The sequence below is a fragment of the Protopterus annectens genome, chromosome 3.part1, assembly GCF_019279795.1.
Source record: "Protopterus annectens isolate FY-2018-M chromosome 3.part1, PAN1.0, whole genome shotgun sequence".
Lineage (NCBI taxonomy): Eukaryota > Metazoa > Chordata > Ceratodontiformes > Protopteridae > Protopterus > Protopterus annectens.
Window position 1 is genome coordinate 1,406,390,680 of NC_056732.1, and position 18,674 is coordinate 1,406,409,353.

At 43.2% G+C, this 18,674-nt stretch overlaps 1 protein-coding gene across 15 annotated transcripts in view; it reads right to left on the reverse strand.

The window, feature by feature from the left end:
• SCRIB (scribble planar cell polarity protein) overlaps positions 1–18,674 on the reverse strand; it is a 2,800,411-nt gene that overhangs the window by 463,498 nt on the left and 2,318,239 nt on the right. For all 15 annotated transcript variants that reach the window (XM_044067477.1, XM_044067487.1, XM_044067486.1 and 12 more), the window contains one exon: positions 11,792–11,966. In XM_044067477.1, coding sequence (XP_043923412.1) covers positions 11,792–11,966 — 175 coding nt within the window. The remainder of the gene's footprint in view (positions 1–11,791; positions 11,967–18,674) is intronic.

Consider the following 18,674-nt stretch of genomic DNA (forward strand, 5'->3'; position numbering starts at 1 on the left):
GCTGCTGAAGTGACTGCTGCTCTGGTTGAATGTGGCCTAATGCCCTTAGGCACTGGCTTGCCATGTTGTGAATAGCAGAAACGAATGCAGTGGCCTATCCACTTTGAAATAGTCTGCTTTGAGATAGCCTTTCCTTGTGATCCTGCAGCATATGCCACTAGTAGTTGCTCAGTCTTTCTGAAAGCTTTGGTTCTGTTCAAGTAGAAGCGTAGCTGTCTGTGTGTATGTCCAAAGAATGCAGAATTCTCTCCCCCTTATTCTGTGGGTTTGGATAAAAAGTAGGCAGATGAATAGTTTGGCTAAGGGCCACACTGGACACTACCTTAGGCATAAATGTCGGGTTTGTCCTCAGAGAAACCCTGTCTGGATAAAAAAATGATAAAAGGTTCCACAGCCATGAGTGCCCATAGCTTTGAGACTAGTCTTGCAGAGGTTATTGCTAGGACTAGAGCTGTTTTCCAAGATAAAAACTTTATATCAGTTGTAGCGGCTGGCTCAAAAGGGGGCAGAGTGAGTTTTTCCAAAACATAATTGAGGCCCATGTAGGTAGTGGTGATCTCCTTGGAGGCCTTAAGTTTTTGGCTCCTCTGAGGTATTTTGCCTTAAAGGATGAGAAAAGATTGGTGGCTCTGTATTGTAATGAGCCAAAATGGCAGAGGCATGAATTTTAATTGATGAAAAGAATAGGCCTTTGTCCAGCATCTCAGTTAAGTATTGCAAAATCTGAGGAATATTTGGTACTGCTGTGTCAATTCCTTGTGCCTGGTTCCAGGCACAGAATCTCTTCCATTTTCCAGCATAAGAGTTTCTAGTACTAGGCCTCCTGGCCTCCAAAATGACATCCATCACCGCTTTAGCGAGAGGTGTGTTTTGTATGACTACATTATCCGCCATGCTGCCAGATTTAAGGTCTTGAGTTGGCTGTGCAGGATATGATTGTTTTGTTGGGACAGTAGGTGAGGTATTTGAGGTAATGTCTAAGCTGGGCATTGAGACAAGTTCCTTAGGATTGGATACCAGTACTGGCGGGGCCAGTCTGGGGCAATCATTATCATTTTTGGCTTCTCTTGTCTGTCCTTTAGGAGTACCTTGGGATGGAGAGGCAGTGGAAGAAAGGCATATACTGTTAAGTTTTTCCAGCTGAAAGATAGGGCATCCACTTTCCATGCTTGTCTGTGATAAGTCCTTGTGCAGAATCTCTTTAGTTGGCAGTTGTGAGGAGAGGCAAATAGGTCTATGTCCGGGCATCCCCATTTCCTTGTTATCATGTTGAAGACTTTTGGATCCAATTTCCACTCGTGGGGATCCATGAGGTTTCTGCTTAGTTCCTCTGCCAGAGCATTTATCTTTCCTGGCAGGAATTGTGCCTGCAGATGTCTTGGTAAGTCAATGCTGTGTCCCACAAAGTCATGGCTAGTCTGCAGAGGGGGTAAGAATGAGCGACTCCCTGCTTGTTTATATACCACATGACCGTGGTATTGTCTGTCTATCAGTAGTTGTCCCGGATGAAGTAGGTCCTTGAGGGCTGTCAGGGCATACTGAACAGCTAGCATCTCTTTTTGATTGACATGTAGATGCATTTGGTTGGCAGATCATGTGCCTTGAATATATTTTCCTGCCATGTGTGCCCCCCAGGCATAATCTGATGCATCCGTTGTCAATGTCTGCCTGGCTGGGGTAAGGTGAATGGCTGTCCCTTGTTCTGGTGACAGGCCTTTGCCCACCATCGAAACTCCTGTTGCAGGCAGGGAATGAGAGTAATTACTGTTTCCAGACTGTGGCAATGCTGAGTCCAAACGCTTTTTAGGTACCATTAAAGTTTCCTCATATGCAGTCTCGCATATGGAATTAGTAGAATGCAGGATGCCATGAAGCCCAAAGCTTGCAGAATTTTTCTTGCAAATAACTGGGCCTTTGTTGCCAACAGTTTGAAATAGGTAGTCAGATGCCTTTGTTTGTCTGGTATGAGATAAGCCATCTGGGCAGTTGTATTTAAGCTTGCACCCAGGAATATTACCTCTTGAGAGGGTACTAGTTTTGATTTCTGTTCATTGACTGTGTACCCTAGGCATGGTAGTAATCTCTTTATAAACGCCAGATGCTGTAGTAGAATGTCCTTGTTCTCTGCTTGAATGAGGCAGTCATCCAAGTAGGGATATATTTGTATTCCTCTTAGTCTGCAGAATGTAATTACTGGTGCCAGGCACTTTGTGATGACCCTGGGCGCAGTAGATAAGCCAAAGGGCAGTGCAGAGAATTGGTAGTGCATTGAGCCAGCTTTGAATCCGAGGTATCTTCTGCATGTTTGTCTGATTGGGACATGCAGGTATGCCTCTTTTAGGTCTAAAGTCACAAGGCAAGCCTTCTTGCCCAGCATGGGCAGAAGCTGCTATAAGGTCAACATTTTGAATTTTGGTATATCCAGATATGTGTTTAGAATAGATAGGTCCAGTATTGGTCTCCAGGCTATGTCCTTTCTGGGTACCAAGAACAGTCTTGAATAAAATCCTTGTCCCTGCTCTTGTTCTGGTACTTGCTGAATGGCCCTCATGTCCATGAGGGATGAGACTTGCTTTTGTGCCTCTGCCCATTGTTTTTTTGGTAGGTCTGGCCAACCGTTTGCCCTTGGCAGGGTATGAAAGTGAAACTTGTAGCCCTGTGACACTATGCCTAAGACCCATTTGTCCTGGGTTATTATGTGCCAATTTTGAGAAAAAAGGGCTAGTTTTCCCCCTAAAGGTGCTGCCAGAAGATAAGTGCTTGGCGCAAACAGGGGGAAGTCATTGGGACTGTTTCCTGTAATGCTGTGATTTGTCTTCTCCACTTTTGGAGGTAGAAGCACCCCATTGTTTAGACCTGTATGAACCTTGGGGCTGGGATCTGCCTCTTGGGCATCTGTATTTGCCCCTTTGTGGTCTGTCTGACACTGGAAAGGACCAATTCTTTGCAGGTCAGTGTCTGCTAAATCTTGGAGGCTGTACCTGTAAGAAATCCTTGACTGTGTGCATAGATTTAGCTTTGTCCTCCATTTTCTTTAACACCAAAGTATCATGCTGTAATGGAGCATCTAATAATTTTTCTTTAACATGATCTGGTAGATTTTGTTCCTTTAACCAAGCATGCCTCCTAATGACAGAACCCGAGACAGCGGCCCTGCAGGAGGTCTCCAAAGAATCAAAACCACATTGCAAAGTATGCTTTCCAACTTGCTCAGCTGCATGCAATAAATCCTGCATTTCTTTGTTTTCTGCACCTTCAGAATTTATCAACATTTTCTGTTTAAGCAGGGACATAATATATTGCTGATATCTGAGCATATGAAACTGACAATTTAAAGCCCTTATAGCCAAGGTAGCAGAGGTGTAAATCTTCTTTCCCCATCTGTCTAATGCCCTAGAATCCCTGTCGGAGGGGGTAGGGTTTTTTGCAGTGGATGTCTTGACCCCTTTGGGACCCTGAGAAATAGTTTCTGGGTCAGCAGCAGGGTTTTTGAAAAGGAATTTATGAGAGTCAGGCACCCTGTAGTACCTGTCCGGCTTAACAGGAGCTGGAGGTAAGGAGTCAGGGGTCAGACTGGACTCCGAAAATATATCACCTACAATGTCTAACACAGGGGGAATAGCTAGGAGCATGTGTTGTGGGAGTAAAAGGAAGTCTCTGAGCCTTTTCTTAGATTCTGAATAATCTTGGCTCTCCCAGTGGAAATGTTCCCTCCTGGTATGCAAAGTTTCCCTAAAAGAGTAATCCTCAGGAGTAGAGGCTGAAGGGATAGATTCTTCAGCATCAGAATCCTCATAGAGAGGAAGAGAGTATTCCTAATCAGAAGAAGAATCAGAAGAAATGGAAACCTGATCTAAGATTCATATTCTGTCTCTTGCCTAGGCCTCTTATCAGGAGGGGGATAGGAACCCCTGATCAAAGTAATCAAGTTTTTGGTCATTTTGAGCATCTGTTTTTTGGGCATGGAGGCCTGACCATGAGGCTGTTGTACTTGTTTCTTTGTCTTTAAAGATGCTTTACTCTTTGCCTTTGTAGCTGGAGTCGCTTTAATGTACAATTGAGTAGGTCTGAAAACACCCTCAGAAGCCAATGCCTGCTCAGCGGCTTTGGACCCATCTGAGGGAATAGTTTCCGAAGGTCCAATACCTTGAGCTTCCAGTGGCCTAGGTGACTCCATGTGGCCAGTGGCCTAGGTGACTCCATGTGGGAGTCTATAGCGGCCTGTGGGTCCAAAGTAGCAGGCATCAGGGGCTGCAAAAGCGCCTCACTGAGAGCTGGCGAACCGGCAACTGGCTTAGAAGAAGCCTCGTCATTGGTTTTAGACCTCGGATGCCTGTCCTTTTCTTTTTCTTTGCATTTCTTCTGAATTGCGGTAGTCGTTTGGCTATCCGACGGCATCGTGTAATTAAATCTTCTGCCAAAATAGTGAAATGCAAAATTGTACCGGCGCTTTATAGTGCGCTGGTTAAATCTAGTACAAAATCGACAACAAGCAACGTCATGGTCAGGGCCTAGGCAAGGAATACAGTAAGAATGAAAATCCTTATGAGGTATTTGCTTCCCGCAAGAAATACAATTATTAACTTTTTCTGACATCTGTCTGGAGCAAGAAAAAAGTTTTCCCCAATGGGGTACTTAGCTTTTAATGAAGACTTCGGATCTGAAACTCAAACACGAAAATCTCAGGAGTCGGCTGACCGGCACTTGCGAACTGCTTCTGCTTTGGGCACCGCGCGGCAAGAAAGACTGAAGAAAATGGCGTCGGATGCATCTTTTGTACCCCTGGCACACCGACGTCAGGGAAGAGGCGACAGCAACCGACGCCTGACCTAGACTTTGGAATTCAGGCTGACTGGGGGTAGCCTGCCAGTGGGATAACCCAAGTGTAATGGACTGCAACAGTGAAACACAAAACATCCAGTGTGCCATCTGACTTGTGGATGTGCAGCATTTCCAATAAAGCAGGGTCAGAGATTGCTTTATATGCAAAGCAGAGATCGCCTCTGAGTAGTCTGTATGAAACAGAATAAAAGTGACAGTGATTTCAACCAATCCACATAGGATAGCTGGTGCATTTTCCTTGTGAGGAACCTTTGTGGCCTCTCCAACTGCTGCAGGTGCTTTGAAAGGTACATGCCTAAAGGGGACCTGTGCTCAATTATTGGCCTAATGAGTAAAGAATAAAGGGAGGTGATAACTTCTCCTTTTCTTAAGGCAATGGCCTTACTTACGAAATGAGCCATGTAGAATGGCCTTCTTACCACTGGGGAAACATGAACAAAAGCAAGGTTGTTGTCAGCCTGAGTGCCCAGATCTCTCACTACTGAGTGCATACTTAGGGTGTTGCCACTGATGTGGTAATTTGCAGGAACATCGCTTTTACCGAAAAGGATGATAATACATTTTTCTGCATTGAGTTTGATGCCATGACTTTGGCACCAGTCATTTGTTTGCATAAGAACTTCTTAAAGAAGATTCTATGACTATACCCAGTTTGCAGTCGTCAGCAAGCTTTGTCAGCCACAGTCCCTTGGTTTGAGCTTGTACTTCAGAGAAATAGATTCTGAACTATAGAGGTCTCAGGACCGATCCCTTTGGAACGCCACTGGTCACTCGTCTGGTGTTTGAGGTGGATTCCCTTACTTTGACAGTATGGGTTCCATCAGTGAGCCAGTTCACAAACCACCTTATGATACAAGGGTTATCTGGCTGGGAGAGTTTCTCAATGATGCATGAGTGAGGGATAGTGTCAAATGCCTTGGCTAGAACTAGCTAGGCTATATGCATAGATTTTCCCTCGTCCAGGGCCCTAGTGACTGTCTCAAAGAAGTCCACCGTTTAACAGGCAGGATCTCCCCTTGACAAATCCAAGCTCAGTAGAATCTAATGTTTGGAGATTACCTATATCTTTGTTGATAAGGTCTCTCCCTTTTTAATTTCTCTAAATCTTTTGGGTTTCTAATACCATGACAGGAACAGACCCCATTCCTAAGTCAAAGTACGATTAAAGTTCATGAAATTAGTTGTGTTTCACACTTTGATGTCAGACAAAAGTGCTCTTTGCAGCATCCACAACGTGCCCTGTAATGACGACTCCTGGAGTTCGTAAAGAGTTACATGTATTGGTAACATATCTAAATAGGATTGCAGACTTTTTTTTATAAGATCTGTTGCTCCTATTACTACTGGAACTGTGCATCTTTCTACCACTATACTTGGTTTTCTAGCATCTATCTTTTGAACTGCTGGTAATGGATGATCCCATGTGATGCACACCATAATTTTCTATGATGCTTTGTGGCTCATGTTTCCAGTGTTTTTCAGCCACTCCAGTACCATAATGTTTGCACAAACCAAGGTGCAACAGTCTTGCTACATTATTATGTCTTTCAGTATGCAGTCCTTCTGCCATTAGTATGTCCAAACCAGCAACGAGGTGTGTGACCGTTTCAAATTTGGTTTTATAAAACCTACATTTATCTGTTTCTCCCATGTTCAATGGACTTTGTAAAGAGGGTGCACGTAGCCCACTATCTTGAGCCACCAATATTAACCTTTCATCTCTTGGTTTGAATTCACCTCTCCTTAATCATTCCTGCGTTCGTTCCTGATCAACATGAGGTTCTTCCAGAAGTTTTATAGACTTGCAACTATATTTATGCTTTTCCCACATTTCTTGCCTTCTCATCTGGTCCTTCACCTTAGATTCTTTCCTTTGTTTTTTGGCACATTCAGTTGCTGCCTGATTTTTATTTACTTCTGGTTTGATTTCCATTCCTGCTTGATGTCGATATGCTTCTCCTAGGTTAAGCAGAGAAGTCATCTTAGATTTATTCTCCTCATGTTTCAAAACTTTCATTACGTTTGGGTCTTGTGAGGTCAGCAGATATGTGTGGAGGCTCACGATTGCAGATCTATACATGTAATCAATTTCAAGGAGGCAGGCCCATCCCTCCTTTGGAACGGGGAATATTTAATCTTGGTATGCACCGATTTTTACAGATCATTTGGTGAGTATGAAGCATCCTTCTTATTTTAATATGTAACCTATCCAACACGTTTTGGGGCCAATCACTCACTCCAAAACTGTAAGCTAAGACAGGAAGAGCAAACTGGTTTGTAGCTTAGATTTTGTTCCTAGATGTCAATGCTGTTTTCAGGATTAATTTAAGATTCTAAAGTATTCCTTACTAGGTCTTATTCACATTTGTTCATGTTTTATCACTGATCCTAAATTACTTCTCAAGTATTTATACACTCCATCTTGCTCAAGTTCTTTTACATCACATTCTTACCCCAAACTGATGTTTTCCTGGTGCTGCAGTTTTCCTGCTTTAAAGGTTGCTTTTGTACATTTATCAAGACCAAATGACATTCTAATATCATCTGAAAAGGTTTTGACAACCTGCAGCTGTGCTTTCAGTTCCTCATCTGATGAACTATCCAGTTTTAAATCCTTAACAAAGAGAATATGAGAAGTCTTTAGACTTTCTTGTTTTCTAGGAGCCAAGTTATAGGCATAAACTAAGCTAAGTAGACAGCTGAATGGGTTAAGGGCAAGGCAGAACAGCAACAGTCACACTGGAATATCCCTCTTTGAATTTTTATCCCTGAGATAATAATTTGTCCTTTATCATGGCTTAACTGCAAAGTGGTCTGCCACCATTTCATGGTCACTGTAATGTCGATCAGTGCAGGGTGCATCTTATACATTTTTAAGCACTCATCTATGAATGTGGGATACTATCATGTGCTTTTTTGTAGTCAATTCATGCCATTCTTAGATTCTTCCCCTTTTTACAGTTCTCCACTATGACTTTATTTAACAACACATGATCCTTTGTTCCATATGACTTTCTTTTATTGTTCTTTTATTCTACTGCCATAATTAAGTTTTCTTCTAAATGACTATAAAATCTATCAGCATCAATTCCCATGTATATCTTACACGTCATTGGAAGGTAAGTTATTGATGATTCTCTCCATGGCCTTGCAGATAAGGCTAGCCAGACTAAAGTATGTAGTTCCTGGGGTCAGTAGAGACATCACCTTTGTGCAAGGGGATAATGACGGCTGTTTTCCATTTAGCAAGGATGAAGCCGCTGCTTAGACTGTGATTGAAGAGAGTACCCAATGGTGATGCCAATTCTTGTTTGAACCCGTTTAGGAAGCAACCTGGGATGTTATCAGGTCCCACTGATGCTGTGTTTTTAGCCTTAGAGAGGGTGTTTATGACCTGCTCTTTAGAGATACAAAGTGGAAGGGATATCATGATGTACATGTAGTAGGGACAGGGGAGTGAAGTTTTCACCAAACCTGTCAGCCAACATGTTAGCTATATCCACCAGCTCAGTATATGTTACCATTAACTACCAGTTCGGTGCAAATCTGGGCCTTAACTTTTAGGTTAAGGATATAACTAAAGAACACCTTATGGTTGTCCTTTGTTGAGGAAGCTAACTTGGATTCGAAGTTTGCCTTGGAGGACTTCGCAAGAAATCTTACTTGCTTATTTAAGCTAAGGAGGGAGTGTCCCCAGTTTAAAGCCCGCTCCTTAATCTTAGACAGCAGTTTCTTCCACCAGGCAGGCTTGCTCTTCTCTGAAGAGCTTGTTTTGGTCCTAACAGGTACTGCCAAGTCAGTGCAGTTATACAACTGCCTGTACAGGACATTGGTGTACAGCTCGGCATAGTTACTGGTTATGTCGGAAGGGGGAGGTGCAGCGAAGCAATTTATACCATCCCATAAGATGTTACAATCTGTTTTGGAGAAGTTTTTTTAATCTAGCCGCTGCTGGGGGGGGGGGGGGGTCAGGTGTGAGAGTTACTTCAAATGAGACTGATTTGTGGTCAGATCTCACCCGTGATGACCTCACAATAGGGTGCTACACTGGTCTCCCATATTTGTAAACACCAGATCCAGGTCGGTGTCCCTAGTGGGCGTGTCAACCAGCTGGTGCAGGGCATTTGAGTTGACAAAGTCAAGGAACCTTTGGACAGGTGAGTTTGAGCACAAGTAATTCACCCAGTCAATCCTGGGGTAAAGTCACCCAAAACTATGGTGCTTGGATCTACCTTTATAGATTCAAGTAGGCAGAGTGGGTGTCCTGATTCATGGAGGAGGTTCTGTTAGCTGGCAATGACCTAAATAGGTGTCCTACCAACAGTTAATTACACCTGATGTATCTCTAGGGCATCATACTGTTTAATCAATCTGGAGGTATATTTCTTTGATGAATATTGACACACCGCCTCCTTTAGTTTTCTTGCCTTCTGTTTGTGATCCAAATGCGTGGAAGGAGGTGTAACCCGTTACTGCTGGGGTGCTCTCCACAGTCTTGAACCAGGTCTCCGTGACTGCACAATGTCTGTGTCCTCCAGGGACAGGACGGTTTCCAGTGAGTCAAGTTTCATGTTAAGACTCCTAACATTTAGCAGCATGACCTTGAAGTTGCTTCTGGTTGGTATTTTTACATTGGGAGTTTTGTCCTTGTGATACTGTCTAAAAAGGCATTATGGGGGTGGCCAGTAACCAAAATCCCAGGGGTGACAGATGAAGACCATCTCTGGCAAAGCATCAAGGTCTGTTGATCATGTCATCCCAGGCTGACAGATACTGGAACTCCTTAGAATGACACCAAAAACTAAGCCAACTATTGAAGTCAAATAATTTTCTGTTTGTACTGAGGCATCATTCTAGGTGAAGTTAAAATGCTGCTTAAGACTCGGGACATACCTGCCCAAGAGACACACAGTCCAAAAGTTCAGTCATGTTTCTCTTCATATAGTCTACAGACATATGTCTCAAGTGATTCACACCAAATAGGACTATGACGGACTAATAACAGTACCTGTGGTTAAGAGATCTGAGTCCGTGTGTGATATGGTGGATCGCGGCACCTGACAGACAGCTGACTGTGACATTTTCCTTATCCAACCTGGTTAGAGGGACATCTGTGTGCCTCACGATGGAGTCACCTATAACTAATATGTCAGGTTCAGTGTTTAGCCTTATGGACTTCACAGATGAGACAATGGTACATTGACTATTGTGTGTATTTGTGTTCTGCAGAGGAAGTATGTGTAGCGTGCTTGTGTGTGTTTGGGAGGTCACTGGTTTTTAGATCGGTTTCTTGCAAGGACCTCAACATATGTAGGTATGTGTGATATGGGTTTTGGAGTAGGTGGTGAGGTGTGTGTGCGGACAACCTGCTCAGTGTCAGATGTACTGACTGGAATGTGAGAGAGCATGGATTCAAGGCTTTTAATATAGTTGCATCTCTCATGTGTTGAGTTTGTGTGGACTAGAAGCAGAAGGTTGTCTATGTACATAAGGCAATTGCTACAATGCCTCAGAAGGGGCATAGTCTTAGCTCGAGATTTTTTTTAGCTAGTGAGAGCTGCACAACGGCTGAGCCTGTTCCTAGGGGTCGGAACAGAGTCCCATTCGTCAAGAATAAATGAACATTGACATCATCAGATTTATGGCTTTTAGGAAGCACAGAGGCCTCTACTTGTCTGGAATCTCAGCACAGAGTTGTGGCTGATAGCCCTCCTCAGTTTGCATTTCTGATATATCAAAGCTGAGCAAGTCTTAATGTGATCCATATACTTTCCAGAATGCACTTAAATCAAGGTTATCTGAATGGGTATTACCATATGCCATACCCAATCAGAATAATACAAAAGTTAGTGAAGAAGCAAATAAATGGCCTAAAAAGATTATGGTGGTGTAACTATCTGTAGTAAAGCACATGCACTGTGTGTGTACAGGTGCTCATATAAACATCATCCTGGTGGAGATGCATTTGATGGCAAAATGAAAAAACAGAATAACTTGACAGTAGATAAACCATGAGACACTCAGGTTTACAATAAAATACATAGAAAACTGCACATTTAGCACCAACTATCTGAAGTGTTCTTGGTTCTTTAAGGTGCTAACTCAACTACCTACCCTACACCCTCTTCCTTCAAAGGACACAACTCAGTTGCACTGGATTCTTAGGAAAGCAATACAGCCAAAGTCTTGCCTGCTAGTTTTGAATGAGAAGGTTCTGACAGTTAAGTGAAATCACAACTGCAAAATACAAGTGAGTTATGTCCTATAGCTTCAAAATAAACAGTGCTGCACAAAGTGGACAACATGTTTGTGACAAACGACACAGTGGTCCATGCCACATTTTATGCTGCCCTAACAATCATTAATTATTTCTCCATCAGGTTTTTATAACAGCAGATCAAGATTCAAGGCCTCTGCAGCCACTGTCTATCTAGGCGCAACTTCTGAATTTTTGATAACACTGGGGAAGGAATACTTTTTGGAAAGGTTACCACTCCACTTACTGACAGCACCACCAGTAACACAAAATAAAAACATTTGTTCCCATAGGTAGGAGGTGTGCCTTTTCTGATGTATCCTGCCCACCTTCAACCCAGCCACAGATGAAGAGAATGCAAGAATATCAAACCAAGAATAAAGCAAATGCTAGCATGTAAGAAACCCACTGGGACATTTGCCAAAATAAGTGCTTTAAATGCTGCCTGGTTTTGTGGATTCCACTTCCAACGGGAACTGCTAAAATGCTCATGTATTACCATCTACTCACTGAAAAAGTTGGCTTCTGGCCACAGAAATGCTCCCTAAACTGGTCAGCCAGCACTTGAGTTACTACAGGAACCTGGGAAATCAGAGTCGTGGAACTCACCTTCCCCTCCATCAAGACAGCCAGGCAGCTTGAGAATGAGAAAATGATGGAGAACAAGGCATTAAAAAAGAAGTAACAATTTACCCTGTCAGAGGTGAATGGGTTTGTCGACTGGGCAGTCTCTCAGTGCTGTACTCCACTCCTTCAATGATCACAGTACTCTGACCACTCATATCTGCCATCTGCTTTACTGCATCATCTTCCTCCTCTTCTTCCTCTTCCATGGCCAACATCTGTGCATGATGTCTTAATTTACGAGCTGGAGAAAAAAAATACATTCAGTCAATGTGCTTCCTCATAGACACCTTCCACACCTGGACAGATTTCAGTACACTCAGCTACTGTTCACATCTAAACACGTAAAATGTGAAACAGGCTTTTTAAGGAAAAAGTCTTAAATGTATATATATATTTTTCTTTTTATTTCTGCTTCGAGGAAGACATCCAATGGGCCAGGGATAGGGGTAAGCACACTGGTACTTTAGGCTGGTTCTTGGGCTTTTGCAGGAAGTAATCCCAATGGTTATATGACAAAGAATAAAGATAAATATTGACAGATGTTTGAGTAGCACTGCTACTGCAATAGTATTCACTGTATATGTGAGTTAGCCAGAGGTTAACATCCAGTGGGCCAAACTAACTCAGAGTTCTGTGAATATTCTGCTGCAGATAGGCTTCTCCTGGAAGCAGGAATGCATGCCTGCTTCTTGGATTAGCCCAATAAATACATTTACAAAAAGAGTGGCAATAGCCTCCAGCATGGAGTTCCCACTGCAGCTCCTGCAAAGCTCAGGTCATGGATTACAGAAACAAAACACTCCATTCCTGAGCTCACCCTTCTGGAGCAGAAAAACAGGAAAAAGGAGTAGTAGAATGGGTAGTAATACCACCATCTTCCACCTCAGGTATTAAGACTAGTAATAAAAAATTCACTTAAAACCATAAGAGGGGAGTAGTAGGAGCTAGTATTGCAACAATGACTCGACTTTTAACATTTACTGTGTAATGTTTATACATACAAATGTCTGTTTGCGCAAAACAAGACTGGAAGGAGGTTGCCCCTGATCAAGACACAGACCTTAGTGCCATTCAGACACATCCCTTTAAGCTTTTACAATGTGTTGTGCATTACATTCTGCTTGTTCACTAGAACGTATAAACAAAAGTTATGTAATTATCATAGCAATATATCTATGTTGTCTCTTTCCATCTGATTCAACCTGTGGGTTATCAGACCCAACTCAGACTATACACTTGAACTTGTTGACGTCTACCTCCTCTACCAATAATCACTTGCTCCTCAAGGCAACCCTAGATTGATTTTGCTACCTCAAATGGATGATACCCAAATTCTGTGGGAAAAACACGAAGGACCCCAACAAAGGAGGGAAGATGAAGAATCTCTCCACCTCAGTCATCCTGTGGTCAAGAGACTTGTCAAAAAGGCGGGGGTTGGAGGGAAGGAAGGTTGAACCAGATGAATAGAGACAACATGGATCTATCATTATGGAAAGTACATAAGTTTCGTATCTGATGTCATTTTCATACGGATTCAACCTGTGGGAAAGAGTCCCCAGCCACATAAAACTCTACTGTGGTCTCGCAGAAGGATATCGTGCATTACAATGGAACCAAAAGATGCTCTGGACCTCAAATGAATACCCAGTTTGTAGTGGGACACAAAGGTGCGAGGGCCCACTCAGATAGCAGCTGCACAAATCTCATCCAATGCAGGTCTGGACAAAATACCTGTAGAAGTAGCCACAGCTCTAGTATAATGACCTTTTGGTTTACCCTGTAAAGGCTTTCCTTTACCCAAAAGAAATACAATCAGCCATTTGGAGAGAGTAACCTTACACAGAGAGATGCCCAACTAGGCTTTTAGGAAGGAAACCATCAACTGTTGAGACTTTCTGAAAGATTTTGTTCTATCTAGGTAAAACTTCAGTTGTCTATGAATATCAAGATAATGCAACAATTATTGCCCCTTGTTGGAAAACTGGGGGGGGGGGGGACGACAAGTGAATGGAGAGGTTAAAATTGTTCTCTGTAGTCACCTTAGGAAGAAAAGGAGGATTCATGCAGAGGGAAGTCTGGTCTTTATGAAAGATCAAGTATAATGGTACTGACGAAAGGGCTTGTAATTCTGACACCTGCTTGGCGGAAGTAACCGTCACCAAGAAGAAGGTCTTCCAAAATAAAACACTTCAAGACAATCATAGCAGATGGTTCAAAGAGAGGCACAGCCAACACCTGTGGTATGAAAGACAAATCCCATGGAGGAACAGGGTCCCGAACCAGAGAATGCAATATGAAGGAACTACTATGGAAGGCCTTTGAAACTTTGAGAGATGCTTAAGGCATACTATCTCTACTAAGTGGAAGGGGAGTTGTGGGATAGGCACAAAGGATTCCCAGGGGTCACACATACAGAAGTGTCCCTGAGTGACTATCCTTGAGAAGGAACTAAGGCGTAACAGCTACTACACTTGATACTGTAAGGGGATATCACAACAAAGAGTGACCAAGCCCTGAAAAATCAACCAGCCACTCTCGGATTCAGGGACCACTCATGTGGAAACAGAATGTTCTTGCTCAAACTGTTTGATAATTTGTTGTATTGCCCAAGGACGTGCATTGCAACCAGAAACTGGTGAGATGAAATCACCCACTGTTAAACTCTCATGGCCTCTCAACAAAGAGGATAAGAATGAGCTCTCCTGTTTAAGTACCATACTATAGATACATTGTCGGTCTGAACTGAAATCACACCCTAGGAGAGAACATCCTCAAAAGCCTGCTATGCATGGAGGACTGCTCTTATCTGCAAGACATTGCTGCGAAGACTGGCTTTGATATTGGACCAGGTCTCTTGGATGGTCCTTCCTTCGAAATGTGCCCCCCCCCCCCCACAGAAAACATGCATGCGTGGTAACCATACCCAGAGGAGGAGGAAGAATGAAAGTCTTCTAGTGGACACTAGGTACTATCCAACCACCTGATTTGATTCTGACAGACCTATGTCAATGCAACTGGGAACTCCATCAGATGTGGTTGGACAAGACCACTGTACTGTGAAAATACAATGTACAGCTCTCATGCAGTACCTTGTAAGGGGGACAAAACAAATGGAGAACACCATTTGTTCCAAGAGCCTCTGAACAAGATAAGACGGATGTTTTGGGCAAGACAGCAATGGAAAGAAAGAACCTATAAGGCCACCACACTGGAGACTGGAAGCCTTACAATCCATAAGTCTCAACTTCTTATAGCAAGAATTTATGGACAAAGTCATAAATAATGGGGGGGGGGGGGTGGCAAAGGCTCAAAAATACGGTCAATTTTTAACTGTTGCTCTTAGAAACTTAGCAAGATGATAGAACAACAGGTTTTGCATTAGCATGAATTTTCTGAAATTTAGAAAGTTTGTGTCTCAAATGTCTGTCATTATTTTCCGACTTCACTCACAGGTTCATAGGTATGTACTAGGATATCTGCCCGAGGGCATCTATAAGCCTAGCCAGAATGTGTTGGCTTTCGCCGCCCCCTTAGATTAGTTCCCTGTGCCTCGGTCCAGCAGAGCCATTAGTTCCCTGTGCCTCTGTCCAGCAGAGCCAGTGCAGTGATCCCCGGGGTAAATTTTCTGTTTCCCATCCACTCGTCAAGGTTTCTCTTGAAGAATGTTAGTGAGGAGCTCTGCCTAATGTAGACTGTAATCCTGTTTCAAAGCATGGGGAGTCTCTGGGACAGGAATCTATCCCTCCAGCACGTCCTATTTATTGTTGTGGTGAGGTTTAGATCCCTAAAGCGTGTGGCTCTTGGGGAAATGTTTTTTTTTTTTTTTTTTTTAGGTAGAGCATGTCTATTAATTCTGGGTTGGACATGGCCTTGTATGTCAGCAGAGATCACCTCTGAGTAAGTGGTATGCAACAGAGTACAGCTGGAGTTTCTTCAGTCAGGCTGCATAGGGCATATGTTTGAGGCCAGTAATTCTCTTGGTGAGGTACTTCTGTGGTCTTTCCAGCTGTTGCAGGTGTCTTGTAAGGTACATCCCAAATGGGGCACTGTACTCTATGATGGGTCTGATGAGTGATGAATAGAGGGGCACAATAACCTCTTTTGTTCTAGATGTGAGCCCTTTTGTGATTAGGTGGGCCACATAGAAGGATTTTCTAACCACCTTGGCAATATGATTATCAAAGGAGTGATTACTATCTACTTGGGTCCCCAGATCCCTTATTACATTTTCTGTACTTAGGGGACTACCACGTATGTGGTAATTCACGTGTACTTTGTTTTTTTCCAAAGTGGAAGACTATGCACTTTTTGGCATTTAGCTTGAGGCCATGATTTTGACACCAGGTATCCGTCTCGGTGAGACCCTTCTGGAGGATGTCTGATTCAGCTGAAGAGTCAATTATGGCCCTCGGTTTGCAGTTGTCTGCCAACTTGGTCAGCCATAGTCCTCCTGTGCTTGCCTGCACCTCTGAGAAGTATATACCAAACAAGAGGGGTCCCAGGACTGAGCCCTGGGGGACGCCACTTGTAACTGGTTTAGAGTTGGACCTAGAGCCTGCAACTCTCACCGTGTGGGTTCTATCCGTGAGCCAAGTGGCAACCCATCTTGTGACGTAGGGGTTTATGTTCAGGCTGGTGAGCTTGTCTGTAATACCAGAATGGGGAATGGTGTCAAAAGCCTTTGCGAGGTCTAGGTAGGCTGTGTGGACCTCCTTTCCCTCGTCTAAAGCCTTGGTAACTGTCTGAAAGAAGTCCACCAGGTTTAGGAGGCATGATCTGCCCTTTACGAAGCCAAACTGGGTAGGGTTCAATGTTTAAAGGTTCCCGTCTCCGTTAATGAATTCCATGATGATCCGCTCCATAGCCTTGCAGACCAGGCTAGTCAGGCTTATATGGCGATAGTTACCAGGATCAGTTGTGGCTCCACCTTTATGGAGCGGGATAACTGTTGGTGTGCGCCACTCTATGGGTACGTAGCCTGTAGAGAGGCTGAGTTTGAACAGTGTGTTTAGGTGAGGGGTTAGTTCATTTTTACATGCCCTTTATCTCTCGCACTGTAGGAATATAGTCCCTTCCGGTCTGTTCCTGATAGCTCCCATCCCCGCTCCTCCCCCCTCCCTCTACATCTGCCTAGAAGTGATATAACCTCCCCCTCACCTCAGAGCGCCATTTTCAAACCTCCTTCGTCCACGGCTGCTGCATGTACCTGGCTAGGAGTGCGCTCCTATTGTAAGTAAATTCCATGTATAATTTGTAGCGCTATTATCGGGGCTTTCCCTTTAATTGTATGTTAAAACGACTACCATAGCCACGCTATGCCAGCTTTCTTTTACTGAATACTGTCGACTGCTCTGGAAAGTGTGTAGTTAACATTTCTACTGTTTTTAGTGAGCATTCTGAGCGTAGCTTGAATGTTTGTTGGTTGGTTTACTGCATATACTATTATACATGTATTTGTGAAACTTGTTCTTATTATGATGGTTATCGCAAAACATCGCTACATTTTTGGTTGAGCTGTTATTGTGCCTTGTAGTCGCTACTGTATGTAGTGTGATATTGCCCTGTACAATCCCACTGTGCCTGGGTTTGGACTGTACTGCATATTTTCTTCTGTACCCAGTACTTGATTGCTTCATGCACAGCTGCTGTATTTAACAATTAGGGTATATTGGATGGGTCGTTTTTTGGGATTGTTCAATGCTACCTTAATTGTTTTGCGCCTTGTATAAATTGTATTTTAGTTACTAATTAAAGTTTATGAAGCACGCCAAGTCCACGTGTATGAGTTCTTCTCATATACTCCTGGCTAGTCACTGATGTATGGCGCAGTAGGGTTATTTGCTGTTTTGCCTACTGTAGCAATACTTTTGAAAATTGCTTCAGTTACATTTATGTACTGCATAAAGAGCTTGCTGACTAGTCACATTTATGTACTATATAAAGAGCTTGCTAACTAGCTTGGTGCCTTCTGATAGAATTGAACTTTCCTGACGGCATTGCTCCTTTTTTCACTTTGTTTGTTGTTAGGGCTTAGTTGTAACCTTGTCTCCTAATCAGGTTTGCTGGGGTTCAAATGAGCATTACCCATATTGTAAGACTCTACTAGGGTTTGGCTGTTAATTTACTCTATGCATTATTATTTGTACTATGCCAGGGCTTTTTTTGTTAGAGTCTACCAGAATATGGATGTTGAATTACTCCTTGTATTATTAACTGTATTGTGATAGGGCAACTTTTACCTACTTATTACTACTATTAGGGATTTAGGCGTTGTTACCATTACACAGTTATTAACTCTCTCTCATCTTTTCTCCTATCTCCAGTTGCTTTGCCCTGCATTTCCCCTAGGGACCTCGCCGGGTGGACACTTACATCTAACTACAGTCACCCACCTCATCCATTATTCTGATCAAGCAGTACAACTGCTCTGCTGCCTCAACCCCCTTTTGGAAAGTGGAACAGGAGACTCCCAGAGGAAACTGTGGAAGTATGTGCATCTGTTGCTACTCAAGCTCCTGTAAATTCTAACTACTGCTTGTTATCTTTGTAGGCTATCTCCCTGCCAGGACAGCCAGCGGCCTAAACCCCTCTTATTTCTCCCTCTCTATTCTTACCCTCATCTATTTCCCTGTGTTCACTAGCTCTTTCTTAATTCTATCCTATCTAGTCCATAGACCACCCTAGTGGACCCAGTGCAATTCTGCATTTGGCCACTAGAGGGCGTCCCCTCCCCACTGCTATTATTTTACCTTACTCACTTTTTGAATTCCCTCTGCTGTAACTCCCATTTCTCACTTTTCTCACCCATACCTTATAGCCCACTCCATCCATTATATACAGAACACCTACTTACCCTGCTACAACTTACCCTCCTGTAATATATGCTCTACTGATTGGCTCTCGATCTTCTCCTGTTGTCTTCCTGCTCCGTTCGCCCTACGGGCTCACT